The sequence below is a fragment of the Labeo rohita genome, chromosome 10 (assembly GCF_022985175.1).
Source record: "Labeo rohita strain BAU-BD-2019 chromosome 10, IGBB_LRoh.1.0, whole genome shotgun sequence".
NCBI classification, from domain to species: Eukaryota; Metazoa; Chordata; class Actinopteri; order Cypriniformes; family Cyprinidae; genus Labeo; species Labeo rohita.
Window position 1 is genome coordinate 16689464 of NC_066878.1, and position 17761 is coordinate 16707224.

General features: G+C 33.3%; 1 protein-coding gene across 1 annotated transcript; it reads left to right on the forward strand.

The window, feature by feature from the left end:
• Positions 1-4222: 4222 nt before the first annotated feature.
• ggcx (gamma-glutamyl carboxylase) lies at positions 4223-15498 on the forward strand. Its single transcript, XM_051120516.1, has 15 exons — positions 4223-4413; positions 4977-5183; positions 5277-5435; positions 8201-8366; positions 8482-8560; positions 8657-8763; positions 8838-9001; positions 9078-9379; positions 11168-11299; positions 11666-11817; positions 11909-12078; positions 12166-12296; positions 14294-14441; positions 14903-15107; positions 15193-15498. The coding sequence occupies exons 1-15, from the start codon at positions 4383-4385 to the stop codon at positions 15350-15352; spliced, it is 2313 nt and encodes a 770-aa protein (XP_050976473.1). The 5' UTR covers positions 4223-4382; the 3' UTR covers positions 15353-15498.
• Positions 15499-17761: the final 2263 nt, after the last annotated feature.

Here is a 17761-nt window from a genome sequence, read left to right on the forward strand (position 1 = left end):
TAAAATATACGTAGCAGTGTTGGGAAGGTTACTTTGGAAATGTAATAGGTTAGAGATTACAAGTTACTTGATTTAAAATGGAATCAGTAGTGTAACTTTTCAATTACTTTATTAAAGTAATGTAACTTATTACTTTTAATTACTTTTTGATTACTTTTCTAAATTTCTAATATTTTCAACTGTTAATCATTAAACCAGGCAGAGTTAACCTTACAGTAGCACTCAACACTGATTACTGTCAGACTTTCAAAATCCTTTATCACTTGAATTAAGATTATAATAAGTAAGGGATAATACACATCTGTATTTTGCAATAACAACTGGCTGGATGTACATTTATCTCACTTATTACACAGCTGCTTGATAGATTATTTAGATGTTTCATGTCAAAATTATTAGACACGAAACACTGATTTGAATGCAAAAGCTTCCATAAAGAAATCAGTTGCTAGCAAACGGCAAGTTCAAACTAGACATTTTAGGGATACAGTGCAGTCATACCAGTTTTCTTACACAACATTTCACCACATAAATAATTAAGTAGTAGTACTAGTTTGTTAGTTATCTTATAATCCATTACAATGTACAAGAAAAATAAAATGGCAGCAGCTGCGTTTGTATGAAACAGTAGAGCGAATTCATGATACCAGGATGACAGAATTAAGAAATTGTACACACAATATTGAATTAAAGCTTTAATATCTTACCAAACACAAAGCTTTCGCCAAGAAAAATGATCAAGCATATAGCACTGACTTAAGTTGCCCGAAAGAGTCTGAGCTGTGCAATAATTTAATTGAAAGCACAGCCACCACTAATTCAGACTTTTTTTTTTTACTGCTTATATTTTTGGGGGCTTTTTATGCCTTTTATTGTGATAGGACAGTAGAGAGACGACAGGAAAGAGCTGGGAGGAGAGAGGGGAGCGGGATCGACAAAGGACCTCGAGACGGGAATCGAACTCGGGTCACCGTGAGCGCAGTTGCTCTATATGTCATAACAAGATCATAACATGAATAACATCATAACAAGAAATAGTTTAATAGCTATGATACTGAGTTTAAAATCAAATGTTTGCATAGTTATGACAGAAAACATTAGCATCTAACAGTGCCTTGGAAAAACATCTTAAAAATAAAGTTTATGCATAAACCCAAATAGGAAATAAAACAGTTATCGAATAAGCATGTGCCCTAAACTCCTGAAACACTGGTGTCTCATTTTAGAGCAGTCAATGCAATTTAAAAGAAGTCAATTAAATCTGTAAGTGGGGGTGGGTGTGTGACAAAAATAAGATGTAGTCCCCTTTGTAATCACTGGCATTTTTCAAAAGTAACTGTAATTTAATTACATATTTTTTCTCACTAACTGTAACTAATTACAATTACATTTATTTTGTAATTAAATTACGTAATTCCGTTACGTAATTTATTAGATTTATTTTATTTTATAACATTTAGTTTTTATATGTGTACAACTGTTCAGAACTGTGCTAGCTATCCATGTGCTGATTAGCATCTTTGAGCTAGCTTTAAAAGTATCTAAAATTGTCAGTCAAATATTGACATCATTGATTTTTTGGGTGTTTTTTTTTTTATAAATTTGTCATTACTGAAACAGTCACGACCAAAACACGTCATCATTGTTGCAGCAGTGAAAAACAGGAACACATACCCTGGTGAAAAAGCCAGCATATGCTGGTTAGGTAGGTTTTGATGCTGGTTTATGCTGATCCTTTGCTGGTTCATGCTGGTCCTTGACCAGCAACATGACCAGCATAAACCAGCTAAGGACCAGCATAAACCAGCATCAAAACATACCTACCAGCATATGCTGGTTTTTTTCACCAGGGTAATCTTTTATTTGGAGGAATTAAACAAAGTTTGACTAATTTTTTTGTATTTTAGTAGGCTGTGTTTTACCATTGTTTTAGTATGCAAGTTAAATTTATGTAATGTGATGTGGTCGCTACCAAAACATTACTGTCTCTACTGAAAATGTGCTGTCACAACCTGTGGGAAAAAGTTAATTTTAAAAATAATGCATTACAATATTGAGTAACTCCTTAAAAAGTAACTAATTACGTTACTTAGTTACTTTTTTATGGAAAGTAATGTGTTACTGTGCATTACTTTTTAAATGTGGGCAGGGCTTGCTTGTTTGTTTTTAATATAAAAAGTTCTATTTTTGGCAAATGTAAAAGGCTTTTCGCACCAAAAGCCTCAGGCTTTGAGAAAAGTGAATTCACATCTGTTCAGTAGACCGCAGAAGAAAAAACTGCAATAAACACTTCAGCAATACAAGAAAAAAAGGAAAACAAATGTTAGATTATCTTGAGTAATTTTTGCTTATTAGCATTTTTTTGCAATTTTTGCTTAATTTGCTTATTAGTATGGCTGGTAGTATGGCTTTGTGTTATTTAACATATTTAATTATTGCAGGTTTGCATCATATCATCAGTTGAATTTCACTATTTTTATTCATTTTGAGGAATACTGAATCTGTTTTTTTTGTGAATGAGATGAATTAATGCATGTTCACATTTATTCTAAAACTAATATCTTACTCTCGATTTTTCTCAACATAGGGACAGGAGAGCTTTTAATAAATAAAGGTGGGGGGCTGGGGGAGTAACTGGTGTTACTTATTTGAAAAAGTAACTCAGATATTTTCTTATCAGTTAAAAAGCAATGCGTTACTTTACTAGTTATTTAGAAAAAGTAATAATATTACATAACTTGCGTTACTTGTAATGCGTTACCTCCAACACTGGTCATGACCAAAACATGGGATGTTTTATCAAAAATAAAGTATAATGAATTATCAACTAAGATGTTATGATAATGTTTGGTTCAATGTATATTCAAACTAATGAATCCTTAAATGTGTAATGAGTACGATTAACTTTACGCCTTTTACAAAGAGAAATTGGATTAAAAATACAACAAATCTCATAAATCACACTTGAAATATTGTTAAAAATGTAATTGTTATTGATTTACCTCTGAAAAAATGTTAATAAAATAGCAAAAATATATATGTACAATATATATGTAAGCAAAATCTTAACAGGTCAATATAACCCTTTTTATTAAATTATATATTACTGTATTTCGGTAGTGACAAATTTGGGGAGAGCACAAAAATTCCAAAACTTTCTGAAAATACAATATTAGAATTAACTGCACAATTACTACTACATGTGTACCTTGGGTATTATACAATTTGCATATATACAACATTTGTGAAAAGGCACTTTTTTTTCAAGACGTACCCTGACTTTAGACCAATTCTGCAGAATGGCCCATATATATCTATATCTATATCTATATATATATATATGGTCCATTCTGCAGATATATATATATGTTATGAAAACGTTTTAATAACAGAACTTTTAGTGTTGCTTGATGTTTACTAATTCTGAGTAGTTTATAATTATGAAATTAAAATATTTGTATAAAAATGTAACCAATAGAGTTATTAGAATACCATTATTTGTAAATTCTTATTACTACTTCACAAAAAACATGATTGTCAAAAACAAACAAACAAACAAATAGTCAGTCAATCAATCATCAAACAATCACATTCTGTATGTTATTTTAATTTATTTAAGAAAAACACCATGCACCCTTCTCGGAACAATATTTTATAGTTTTTATAATGTTCTATCTATGTTAGGTTGTCCATGTACATTTTGTTTATCTTTGTTTTATTATTTATTGTCCATCTTAGTTGTCTGGTGATCTCTCTGTCTTGTATTACACATTTTCAATAACCATAAAAGAAGAAAAATATTAAATGAACTATTTAATTAAATTAATAAAGTTAATTGCCGTTTTTTTATGTTAGATGTTTAGGTCAACAACAACAAAAAAGCCTACTCAAAAATCTACCCAATTCATAACAACTGATAATTCAATTTTCAACAACTAACATGATTTTTACCTATAAACTTCGAATTTATTTCTCCCACCATTTAAAGGCAAATATGCTGTGACAATAAAGTTTACTGCATAGCATGAATTACGTTGGTATTCAGCTGAGATATTTTCATTCACTCTAAAATAGAAATGAAGAAATCCTGCAAGCCAAAATCAAACCACAGCCACTTTTTGACCCCTAGAGGCGCTGCTCGTTTCCAGTTCGCCATTGCTGGGCGGGACTTAGGCCGGAACCAGCCAATGAGCGTCCAGATATCGCCACAGTCTCCTACCTTTCTGCGAGAGCCGACCTTTCAGTGTGCTGTGTGTCTGTTTGACACGTAACACTCGTGCGGTGAAGTCTACCTATGTATCGGTCGTGAAAGTATCTCGGTCGGTTTAAGACTGACAAACCGTTTGTAACGTTTAGCGCGGACTGGTTTCATAAACAGCAATATGGAGCCAGAGGCGAGTGACGCGACAGCAGGTAAATACTGTATTACTACAGAAAAAGTGGCATAAACAGATGGTATGGATATAATACTACCAAACGACGTTGCATACTTCAACATTAGCTTTAGTATGCATCTTATTATATAAGGTTTACATAACGTTTTAATAGGTGCATTAATAATGAAAATGTAGATAGGTGTTATGTGATTTGTTTTGGTTGAGGCATAAACAATGCAGGTATTGTTTTGTAGTATACTATGACTATGACTATAACTACATTTTTATTATTTTATTTTAGTAGAGGTTGCATATTTATAGCCCAAGATACATTATAAAGTTCTCAGTTTTATTCAGGAAACTATTTCAGATGTTTGTACTAAAATGCATTCAGCTACACAAATGTTAACGTAAATAAATGTTTAAATCTGTAAACGTAATATGGATAACATATCTCAAAGTATTTTATTTTAGGTAAACTTGAGCATAATGTATCTATCTTTTTTGGGGGTTTTTCACCCCTTGCTCTGAGATTAATCACATTGCTGTCTCTGAGAAACTATTGGGATGTTAATGAGATTTAATTTCTCACTTCAACAGGTGCTCCATATGTTCAGGCATCCAAAGCAAAGAAAAAGAGCAGTAAGGAAAGCACACAAGCAACCGTGGCCTCGTCGGAGCAGACCAGCACCATGAAGCGTCTCTTTGGCTTTGAGAAGGAAGACATCTCCTCTTGGCATCGGCTGGTGTGTCTCCTCAATCGTCCCACTGACCCGGCCTCGTTGGGCATTTTCCGTTTCTTATTCGGTAAGTTCTCATTTATGCGTGGCGTATGAGATTTTACAACATCTGTAATTCAGAATTGTGGGTTGGATGTTAATATGTGCTGTATTTTCTCAGGTATGCTGATGGCACTGGACATCACCCAGGAGCGAGGCTTGAGTCACCTGGACTACAAGTATTTAGACGGGGCACCAGTGTGCCGCTTCCCCCTCTTCAACTTCCTGAAGCCCCTTCCCATGGACTGGATGTTCTTTGTGTATTTTGTGATGTTCCTTGGTGAGTTTCCCATTCATTCCTATATGACTTTGTTTCTGGAAGTATTTTTGCACATTCATGTTCTCCATAGGTATTTCTAAAAATGTAGAGAGTTTTTTTTTTTTTTTTTTAAAAAAAAGAAAAGTTGAGAGTTTTGATGACTATTTTGATGATGTTCTTGGTACCTTTCTGGACCTATGCTCTCTATGCAGGGCCAGAAAGCTCTCGGATTTCATCAAAAAATATCTTAATTTGTGTTTTGAAGACATACTAAGGTCTTACAGGTTTGGAACGACATGAGGGTGAGTAATTAATGATAGAATTTTGATTTTTGGGTAAACTAACCCTTTATATTTATTTTATGCAGAAACCAACAAAATTCAGATGATATAATAAAACCAAAACAATGATTCAATGTAAAAAGACAAAAAAAAAAAATAATATTCTATATAGATTTAATTTATATTAATATTTATATTGTTATTTATATTATTATATTATGTTTATATATTAACATTTTTTTTAATTAATAAATATATTGTATGTAGAGATTCACAATATATTGGTTCTTGGACCACATTAAGAGTTTTTTTTGTATTTATTTCTGATATTTAATTTTAAATGCCTCTATTTTTATATCTAGATTAGAGTTTTCATCATTTAAACACTTATAGTTGATCTTTACAAAAACATAAAAAAGTAGAACTTAAAAAATAATTCAGTAACCCTGTTAAATGTAATTGATAGCTAATCTCAAAATTAGGGGTCAACCGATATGTGTTGTTCAGGGCCGATGCTGACACTAATTATTACAGATCAGGTAGACCGATAACCGATATTTTGAACTGATATATATGTCTGGTGTAAAAATGAAAATTCATGTCAAAATTAAGAAAAACAATTGCTCTGACAAAAACTTTCTTGAATCTATTATCGGCAGATCAGTTTTGGAAAAGAATATCGGCACCGATAATCTGTCAACAGCTTACTTAAAATATGTCCATATTCTGTACAATAATGTTTTGATGCATAAATTTACTTAGTCCATTTGAAATAATCTTTTTTTAGGTTGTTATTTTGACAATTTTAATATAGAGGGTATGCATTGACGTCACTTTCCCGCTGGGACACGCCCCGTAAGCCAAGTGTCAAAAGAGCCTTCAGCGTGAATGAATTTAATAGGGAAGATGCGAAAACACAAGTAAAACAAACGATACTCAGTTTAAACTAAAGGTTGTTGAACTTGATATGAAGTTCCTAACAACTTAACAAATATCCAGTGGTCAATGCATACTGATGCAGCCAGAAATCGTGTTTTCTAACACACATATGTGTCTGATTTTGATGCCGGGGAAAATAAATAAAGCAAATTTGCCTGTGAACTCATATTGTAAATACAAAATAGATTGGTCTAAACGCCGGTGATCACTTATATCAATGTGACATATATATCGTCATATTGTACAGCTGAAAAACGTATATAGTGTTTATATAAAAACATCCAGTTATGTAAAAGTTAAGATAGTAAATATTTAGTTGATGACTTGTCAATACGATATACTATAATACAATATATGGGATATGATTTTACTGCACAATTTAACATGTTAACATGAAATCATAACTGCAAATCAGTCTTTTTGCCACTCGGTGGGCGGAGCCGCAGCCACTCCAGCTGACGGTGATGTCACATGCACACCTTCTACTGGCAATTTATCAGTTATCAGCCGTAACATGAAAATAATTATCGGCCAGAATGGAGAATGTTAGTGGGAATTTTTACTTCCAAAGCCCTGTTGTGTCAATCTACAATTAGCATATGTGACCCTGGACGACAAAACCAGTCATAAGGGTTAGTTTTTTAAAATTTATACATCAATAAGTAAGAAATAAATAAGCTTTCCATTGATGTATGGTTTGTTAGGATATGACAATATTTGGTCGAGATACAACTATTTAAAAAATATCTGGAATCTGAGGGTGCAAAAAAAATCTAAATATTGAGAAAATCACCTTTGTAGTTGTCCAAATGAAGTTCTTAGCATACATATTACTAATCAAAAAGTTTATATGTATTTATGGTAGGAAATTTACAAAATATCTTCATGGAACATGATCTTTACTATCCAAATGATTTTTGGCATAAAGGAAAAATCAATAATTTTGACCCATACAATGTATTATTGTTGGCTATTGCTACAAATAAAGACCCAGTTCCCAACGGTACTTTTTATTCTGTACTGTACTCTCTGTGTAATAACGAAAACATTTATTTCAGTGAAAAGAAGCCCCAAAATTCTCAATTTCAACATTTTAAACAATAGGGCCCTACTTTTTCTTTTTTTCCCCCAGAAATTCTTGTGTATTTTAATTTTTCTGATAATCAAAAGAAGGCATTAAACATTTTTTTTAATCAAATGAAAATTAAACCCTTTTATTTATTTTGCCAAAACACAGAGGTTTACTGTTAAAATTAATACATGGAAGAAAAACTGTGTGAATATTCAGTTGAAAAAGTTTTAATAATAAGTGTAGTATTTTTCTCTACAATTAAGTGGTTAATCTGGTTGTAATATTTATTTTTATCATTGAATTGTTTTATTTAAATTTGGCAGAATTAGGAATATATAAAGACCTACATTTTACTGTACAAAAGTATTATACAAGACATATATATTTCTGTTACAAGTTAAACTGTACTTTTATTAGTCACACGTTCTTTGTCTCCTTAAAGAAAGAAAGAGTGCGTTCACAAGACTGATCATCCATTTGTGTGTGTGTTGCAGGTGCTGTTGGTATCATGCTTGGCTGTTTTTATCGTCTTGCCTGTCTGATGTTTTTATCCACTTACTGGTACGTTTTCTTCCTGGACAAAACGACCTGGAACAATCACTCTTATCTGTACGGACTTATCGGCTTCCAGCTCACGATCATGGACGCCAACAGATACTGGTAAAGCTAGACTTCCTGTAGAGAAAAATATGCATTACACGTCTATCCAATTCTCATTTATTTAACAAAAAATAGCACAAGCACACTTTACGAGCAAAACATTGTCTTAACGCAGGTCATTAGACGGTCTCCGAAACCCTAGGAAGAGGAACGCCCATGTACCGCTGTGGAGCTACACTATGCTGAGATCTCAGGTGAGTTTCAGTGTAGCCAGAATTATCAACCCTGTGTTGAATTATCTACATAGATAAAATAATGATGAGACATTAAATGTGTATTGCCTTTGACAGATTTTCATAGTGTACTTCATCGCTGGAGTCAAGAAACTGGATGCTGATTGGGTGGAAGGATACTCAATGAAGTACTTGGCGCACCATTGGTTATTTGACCCGTTCAAGTGAGTATAATAGCCCCTAACAACGTCTACCCTAGTTTTTATGGATAAACATTATTTTTGTCCTTTCTTTTCAGATTTATCCTGCCTGTTGAATTGGTCAGTCTGATGGTGGTCCATGGTGGAGGTCTGATCTTAGACCTCACAGCTGGATATCTGCTTTTCTTCGATGCCACACGTCCTGTCGCCTTCTTCTTCGTCAGCTATTTCCACTGCATGAATTCCCAGCTCTTCAGCATAGGTAAAAATGATGCTAAAATCTAGTTCACCCAAAAGATTTGTGATTACGAAGACTTCATCTTTATTTTTATCCTCAGGAATGTTTCCGTACACCATGTTGGCCACAAGCCCTCTCTTTTGCTACCCTGACTGGCCCAGACGCTTTTTCGGCCGCTTCCCAGAGTTTCTCCAGCCCATATTGCCCTTCATTTCTCCTGCGCCGATTCCCAGCTCCTCCTGCGTGTACCCAAAAACACCCAGTGGGTCTGGAGAACAACAAGAGGCTCAGGCTGCTCCCAAACCCACCACACCGAGCTTCAAGCACAAGTTTAGAGCAATCTTCACCATCCTTTACATCGTGGAGCAGTTGTTCATGCCGTACTCGCACTTCATCACGCAGGTAAAACCGTGCAACGCTGTTTGATCTAGAACGTTCACTACATCAGAGGACACACCGCTTTCACAATCAATGTAAACACAGATAGTGAACCAAAGCAAACATCTGCACAAACCTTTGGAAGAGGAATCACGGGCCTTGCTGGGAAGAGATTTAGTCATGTTGAATATGTGTAGATAGGCACGCTAAAACAAACATCACTATAATTAGAGATTTTAACAAATTTATAACCCTAAGAATTAACTGCAGGCATGTAACTCTCCCTGCACTTGTTGCGCTGCAGACATGAATGATACCTCAGATTGTCAATCTTGTAATATTGCTATTACTCCTGCTCAATTGCTATTACGTTTTTATTTAAACAAGCAGACTTAAGATTTGGCACATGGCATATAGTAACACTCATAAAAATATCTTATAGTCTTACACTGAAGGTGGGACCTGAGCCATTTCTAAAGAATGTCACAGAGACAGGCTTATCTGAGTTGGGCCAGTAAAGTTAATTTAGTATTAATAATAATACTACTACTACTAATAATAATAATAATAATAGTAGTAATGATGATGATTATTAATATTATTATAATTATGACTGTTTTAAGTTTATAAGTTAACAGTGTAACAGTTTTATTATTATTATTATTATGACTAATATTATTATAATTATGACTATTTTAAGTTGATAAGTTAATCATTTAACTTAACAATTTAACATGATTATTTTCTATTAATTATTTAACTTAACAACATAATTTAACTTTTATTTTGTTATCAAATATTTATTAATCATTGTTTAACTTAATGTAACATTGTTGTTATTTTAAGTTAACTTTAGTTATTATTATTAATCATTTTAATTTAATAACAAATTATTATGATCTATAAATTATTTAATTTAGAAGTTAAATCATGTGGTTATTAAAGTTAATTATTTATAGAAATAATAATATTACATTAAGTTAAATAATGATAATAAAATAAAAAATAAATTTAGTTATTTTATTAACTATTTCATTACTAATCATTATTTAGCTTAAAAAATGTAACATTATTATTATTATGTTAATTATTTAACTTGACGTAATTATCTTTTATATCATTATTATTAATTTTTTTAATCATTATTTAACTCTCATTATTTATTATTATTGTTATTTTTAATTAAGCTAGGTTTTATTAATCATTTAACTTAATACCAATTAATTATTTTCTATAAATTATTTAACTTAATAACAACATAATTTTAATTATTAGAAACATAATTATTATTGAATTATGAATCATTATTTAACTCTGCAATGTAACATTATTATTATTATTATTATTTAATAATATTATAACAACAATATTAATAATAATTTAACTTAACTTTATTAACAACATATTATTAATATGTTAACTTAATAGCAATTTATTATTTTCTATAAATTATTTAACTTAACAATTTAACTTTTATTGTATTATTATTAGTGAATTATTAATTATTATTAAGTAACATTGATAAGTTAAGTTTTATTAATCATATAACTTAATAACAATTTAACATTAATATTATTATTTTCTATTCATTATTTTACTTTTATTTAGTAGTAGTAATAATAATAATAAAAATTTTACATTTATTTTATTTAATATTATTTAATTATTAATCAGTATTTAACTTAATGTAACATTATTATTACTGCCTTTTAATTATTTTTTATTATTTAACTTGTATCATTTTATTATTATTATTATTATTATTAAGCAACATTCAACTTCAAACAAAAATTGAATCTTTTGGTTGTACAGGGCTATAATAACTGGACAAATGGACTGTATGGATACTCATGGGACATGATGGTTCACGCTCGCTCACATCAGCATGTCAAGATCACCTACAGAGACGGCATAACTGGGGAGGTTGGATATCTGAACCCTGGAGTGAGTCATTTCATAAACACAAAAAGTCCATTTTAATTTTTAGTTAATTTTTAAATACAGGTTAAGCTTTATTGGTAATAATTTCAACACATACCTCAATTTATGAAAGATTTCTTTTCAATATTTAAAAATTTTCACTAACTTGCAGTAGAAGTATATTTTAAATTAATTTCTCATGATAATTAACAATATTATAAATACTGTTTTTGGCCCCCATTCTTAATTTTGACATTAATTTTCATTTTTACACCAGACATATGTTTTGGTGCAGAATACCAGTTATTATCGGTCTACTTGATCTGCCCTTAAAAACACACATTGGTCAACCCCTAATAATGCATATCTTCTTATTTCATTGTGGTGCAGGTTTTCACTCAGAGCCGGAGATGGAAAGACCACGGAGACATGTTGAAGCAGTATGCCACCTGCCTCAGTGAAAATCTGCCACGCTTCAATATCTCAGACCCAGAGATCTACTTCGACATTTGGGTGTCCATTAACGACCGCTTCCAACAGAGGTTCATAATACTTACAGCGTGTTCGTTGATTCGTACAAAGTGATAGACCAAGGCTTATGACATCAAAGTTGGCTCTCCTTCTGTTTTGTAGGATATTTGATCCACGTGTTGACATCGTAAAAGCCGACTGGTCACCATTCCGCCCCAATTCATGGCTCATGCCGCTGCTCGTTGACCTCTCACCGTGGAGGAGTAAATTTGAGGAGATTGAAGGATCTTTAGACAATCAGACTGAGGTGGTCTTCATCGCTGACTTCCCAGGTATATGTCTGTATTTGTACTGGAGTCCCTTCGCTTAAATTTTCCTCACAGATGCTTAGTTATTACCTGATGTTGTGGCATTCACAGGGCTTTATCTTGAAAACTTTGTGAGTGAGGATCTTGGGAACACCAGCGTTCAAGTCCTGGAGGGTCAGGTGAAGGTTGAAATAGTGGACGAGAATAAGAACTACAGTTTACAACCTGGAGAAAAGATGCAGGTGCAATTCTTTGTTCCTCTTTAAAGGATTAGTTCACTTCCAGAATTAAAATTTCCTGTTAATTTACTCACACCTATATCATCCAAGATGTTCATGTCATTCTTCAGTCAAAAAGAAATGAAAGTTTTTAGGGAAAACATTCCAGGATTTTTCTCCACATGGATTTCAAGGGGGAATCAATGGGTTGAAGGACCAAATAGCAGTTTCAGTGCAGCTTCAAAGGGTCCCACGATCCCAGCCGAAGAATAAAGGCCATATGTAATGAAACAATCGGCCATTACAAAAAAATAAATACAAATTCGTTTCAGCAGCAATGATATCGCGCAGCATCCAGTGTAGACAGCATCACTGATTATAATGAGTTCTACAAGATTTTCCTGCACCGCTCGCGTCCGGTGTACACAAGGTGAGTGCCACGCAGAAGCATGTGAACACTGTAGTGATGGGTCGTTCTTGAACGATTCGCTCATTTTGCAACATCCTGTACTGGAATTACCCTGTGTCCCAGTGTGCATACTATCCACCCTACTGGTATCACATAGAATTTAGGGTGGCTAGTATGCACATTGGGACGCAGGCTTAGTTCACCTGTTTCGAGTCTTTGGGTTTTTGGAGTCGTTTGTTCATCTTATGGGGCTGTCATGTGATGAACGAATGACTCGCACCCGAAGACTCGAGAGATGAACTAATCAATCCTCTTTCCGGCTCAGACTACATTATGGATGACATAAGGGTGAGTAAATTATCTGGAAATGTATATTCTGGAAGTGAGCCTCCTTTAAAGGAGAAGTCCACTTTCAGAACAACAATTTACAAATAATTTACTCACCCCCTTGTCATCCAAGATGTTCATGTCTTTCTGTCTTCAGTCATAAAGAAATTATGGTTTTTGAGGAAAACATTTCAGGATTTTTCTCCATATAATGGACTTCATTGGTGCCCCGATTTTGAACTTCTGAAATTTAGTTTAAATGCAGCTTCAAAGGGCTCTAAATGATCCCAACCGAGGAAGAAGGGTCTTATCTAGTGAAATGATTGGTCATTGTTTTCGAAAAATAAAAATTTGTATACTTTTTAAGCACAATAGCTCGTGTAGCACAGGCTTTGGGATGCGCGTCCACGGGTCATTCTTGAACGATTTGTTCATTTTGAACGAATCTTTAATGTGGCTTGGGAAGAGCAAGTCATTTGTTCATCTTATGGGGCTGTCACGTGATGCTGATTTTGCTAAAATGGATGAAATGACTTGAAAAAAGATTTGTTCATTTTCTGAGTCGGTAAAATGATCCGAACTTCCCATCACTACTACGAATCACGTCTTCGAATCACCACAAGTTCATCGTCTGCGCACTCCGGCTCAAAAAGGTAGAGTATGTGGAAAAACTCCATGGTATTTTCTCCTACAACTTCAGAATCGTCCAACATCGTTGTACCATTTTGTTGGTAAACAGCGTTTGACTTACTTGCACTTTCTTAGTCTTTGCACGTTCGCTTTGTAAACACTGGGTCCGTAGTTCCGCCTACGTTCCGCATGACCTTTCGACGTGATTCAATAGTACATGAACGCACATCGCAGAGCCTGTGCTACGTGAGCTTTTGTGCTTAAAAAGTATACAAATTTTTATTTTCTGAAAAAAAAAAAAATGGCCGAACGTTTCACTTGATAAGACCATTCTTCCTTGGCTGGGATCGTTTGGAGTCCTTTGAAGCTGCATTTAAACTACATTTTGGAAGTTCAAAATTGGGGCACCAATGAAGTCCTTGAAATGTTTTCCTCAAAAACCATAATTTCTTCATGACTGAAGACAGAAAGACATGAACATCTTGGATGACAAGGGGGTGAGTAAATTATTTGTGGATTGTTGTTCTGGAAGTGGACTTCTCCTTTAATGATCCCTGTTTAGTTCTACTGTAACATTTTAAGTTCTGCTTTTTACTGTTATTAATGTTGTGTCTGTATTGAATTGATCTGCTAAATGTCATTATTGTGTATGAAGCTTCCAGCTGGTGCGTACCATAAGGTGTACACTGTGTCTGATGGGCCGTCATGTTACATGTACATCTATGTAAATACTACTGAGGCAGAACTTCAGAAGAACTTCACAAAGCTTTCTGAACTTCAGGAGAAAGTACGCAATGGAACAGGTACGTTTTTTTACATGACATGGGAAAACTTTGATTTCACAACAATTATAAATTCCATCAAATATCAAATTAAAGAAACAAATAGTTTCTTACAAATAGTAAGAAATATTTTTTTTTTGAAGTAAGTATTTTAGGCTCACCCCTATGGCTGCATTTATTTAATTACAAATACAGTAAAAACACTTGTATTGTGAAAATATTACAATTTAAAATATCCATTTTCTATTTGAATATATTTTAAAATGTAATTTATTCCTGTGATCAAAGCTGAATTTTCAGCATCATTACTCCAGTCTTCAGTGTCACATGATGTGCTGATTTGATGCTCAGGAAACAATTTCTGTCATAATAATTTCATGTCTAGTTAAAAAATAGAGCGTCAATGCGAGTAAAAGAAGCAACATTATTTTTTATGTAGCTCTTCTGAAGAACCAGATGTAACAACTTGTTGCTGTTTCTAGAAACCGACCCTTTGCCTCCTGAGCTGCAGCCGCTCATCACTGGTCTCGACGACCAGGATTCAACCAACACTGTGATCGACCCTGTAGTGCGACTCTTCCTGAAACGACAGAAGCGCATGCACGAGGTGAAAAAGCGACGAGAAGCTTCTATGATCGAAAGGTTCCAGAGATTTGCCTCAAAGAAATACTACTCCATTAGACGAGGGTATGTTTAAGCATTAACTCAGATATTAAATGTCTACAGTCACGGCAGTACAAGTGAATTGTGTTGTTTTGGTTTATCTTTTGAGGTTCCTGATGACAGCTATCGCTTTGCGTAACCTGGCCGTGGGTTTGCCACCGATAGAGCAACTGACAAGAGAAGTGGCCTACGCCAACATGAAAGAGCCAGAGACCGAGACCAGTCAGGAGGAGCGTCTTAAAGATGAGCTAGGCCACGGAGAGCTGTGAGGAAAAGACACTGTTACTGAGCTGCTGTATGACCCTGCAGCAAATCAACAAATGCTTTAGTAAGTCAGTATATTTGGAGCATTCCACAATTGTGAAAAAAAATAAGTTTATTGTTTACAGTTTGGTCATTTTTTTTTTTTGTTTTTCATCTTTTACACACCCTCATGTTGTTCTAAACCTGATCGATTTTACAATTTTATGCTTTAGTATGGTATACTGTTGTCGTAAAGACAATTTAATGGTACCGTTCTTTCTTTTTGTTTGTTTTTTTGGAGATTGAGACTTTATTGAACTTCTATTGTATGAAAAAGAGCAGCAGAAACATTCTTCAAAATTTCTAGTTTTTTGTTCTACCAATGTCATATAGGTTTGAAACAACATGAAAGTAAAATGACGATTTATATTTAGAATTTTAGGTGAACATTCCATTTAACTACAGAAGCTTATTTCTCCCACAGAATAAAAATATTAAATAAGTAATTGCGACTTTATCTCACAATTCAGGCTTGTCTAAGAACTGTGAGTTTGTATCTCACAATTCTTACATTTTTTTTCGGCATGTGCATCATGTCTAAAAATAAGGAGGGGAATAAACAATTGCTCAAAGTAAAAATTGTGAGATAAAAACAACAATTATTACATTTTGTATATTCTAATTCTGTGGCAGATATAAGCTGCCATTTCTTTCTCCAGGTTACTGAAGTTCAAATAATGACACTAAAAATGTAATTGGTTCTTTTTTTATTATTTGAGAGTAGAGTACTTGCTAGTTTAAAAGCTATTTTCAGTATTAAAAGCTAAACAAACCTTAGCCTTTTGTGGGAATGTTGGAAGCACACATATTTTTTAAAATAAAACCAAATATAAGCGTTTATCTTACAATTCACCTTTTAGTGCTTAAAGGGATGGTTCACCCAAAAATGAAAATTACTCCATTATTTATTCACCCTCAAGCCATCCTACACTGTAAAAAATAAAAAACACAATTTGTTGAGTCAGTTTAAAATAATTTGTTACCCTGCTGCCTTAAAAATTTAAGTTCAGTCAACTAAAATAAGTTTAGTCAACTTGAAATTTTAAGTTATACTAAGTAACAACTTAGATATGTGTGTTTGCTAAACTTGGGTAAGTAACCCAGCTGCCTTAAAATTTTAAGTTGATTCAACTCAAATATCTAAGTTGTCACTTGGTATAATTTAACATTTCAAGTTGAATAAACTTATTTTGAGTTGACTGAATCTAAATTTTAAGGCAGTCAGGTTACAAATTATTTTAAGTTGACTCAACAAATTGTTTTTTTACAGTGTAGATGTATATGACTTTCTTCTTTCAGACTAATGCAATCGGAGCTATATTAGAAAATGTCCTGGCTCTTCCAAGCGTTATAATGGCAGTGAATGGGTGTTGTTATTGAAGTCCCGTAAAGTGCATCCATGTATCATAAAAAGTACTCCACACGGCTCTGGGGGTTAATAAAGTCCTTCTAAAATAAATTGATGCATTTGTGTAAGGAAATATCCATATTTAAAACTACATAAACCATAATCTCAAGCTTTCGCTAACTGTCGTACGCATTTTAAATAGTTGTACGTAGTTTTAAATATGGATATTTCCTTACACAAATGCATTGATTCACTTCAGAAGACCTTTATTAACCCCGAGTCGTGTTGAGTACTTTTTATGATGGATGGATGCACTTTATTGGACTTCAAAATCTCAACAGCCATTCACTGCCATTATGAAGTATGGAAGAGCCAGGGCATTTGTTAAAATGACTCCGATTGTATTCGTCTGAAAGCAGAAAATCATATAGACCTAGGATGGCTTGAGGGTGAGTAAATCATGAGGTAATTTTCATTTTTGGGTTTATTATCCTTTAAGGTATGCTGCCATGTATTGTCTCCTCACAGGATTTATGCACACATTAAAACAAATGCAGTTAAAAAGCATTTTAAAATCATATTTCCAATAAGACAAATCTTGGCTGTAAAATGTGCCAAACATGGGCAGGTACCGAAATGTCTTTAATGCATAAGTTTCATTATGCAAAATGCTGCGTTACTAAACGACTGGGTTTTTATGCAACATAAACCTTCTCACAGCTTTAAAAATGCAAGGAAGCTGTTCAGATGGGATTTGTCTGTATGTCAATTTTTGAATAAACAAAGTGCAACACTACCCCAATGTGACGTGTATAACGTGACAACGTATTGAATTAATGTGATGTTTTATTGCTGTCAGGTTTAAAATGATATTCAGTTACAGCTCTTTTCACCCCTGTTAAAGTGCATGAGACAATCCAAAGTGTCAATAACACACACATAATGAATGGCACATTGTCCATACACTGAATTAAGACATCTATATAAACAAAAAAATCTAGAACGGCTTGAAATAGTACATAAATCT

Coding starts and splice junctions, on each gene's coding strand:
- ggcx (XM_051120516.1), top strand. CDS start 4,383: ATGGAGCCAGAGGCGAGTGACGCGACAGCAG. Junction 11,818..11,908: donor AACGACCGCTTCCAACAGAG/GTTCATAATACT, acceptor TCTGTTTTGTAG/GATATTTGATCCACGTGTTG. Junction 12,297..14,293: donor AACCTGGAGAAAAGATGCAG/GTGCAATTCTTT, acceptor TTGTGTATGAAG/CTTCCAGCTGGTGCGTACCA.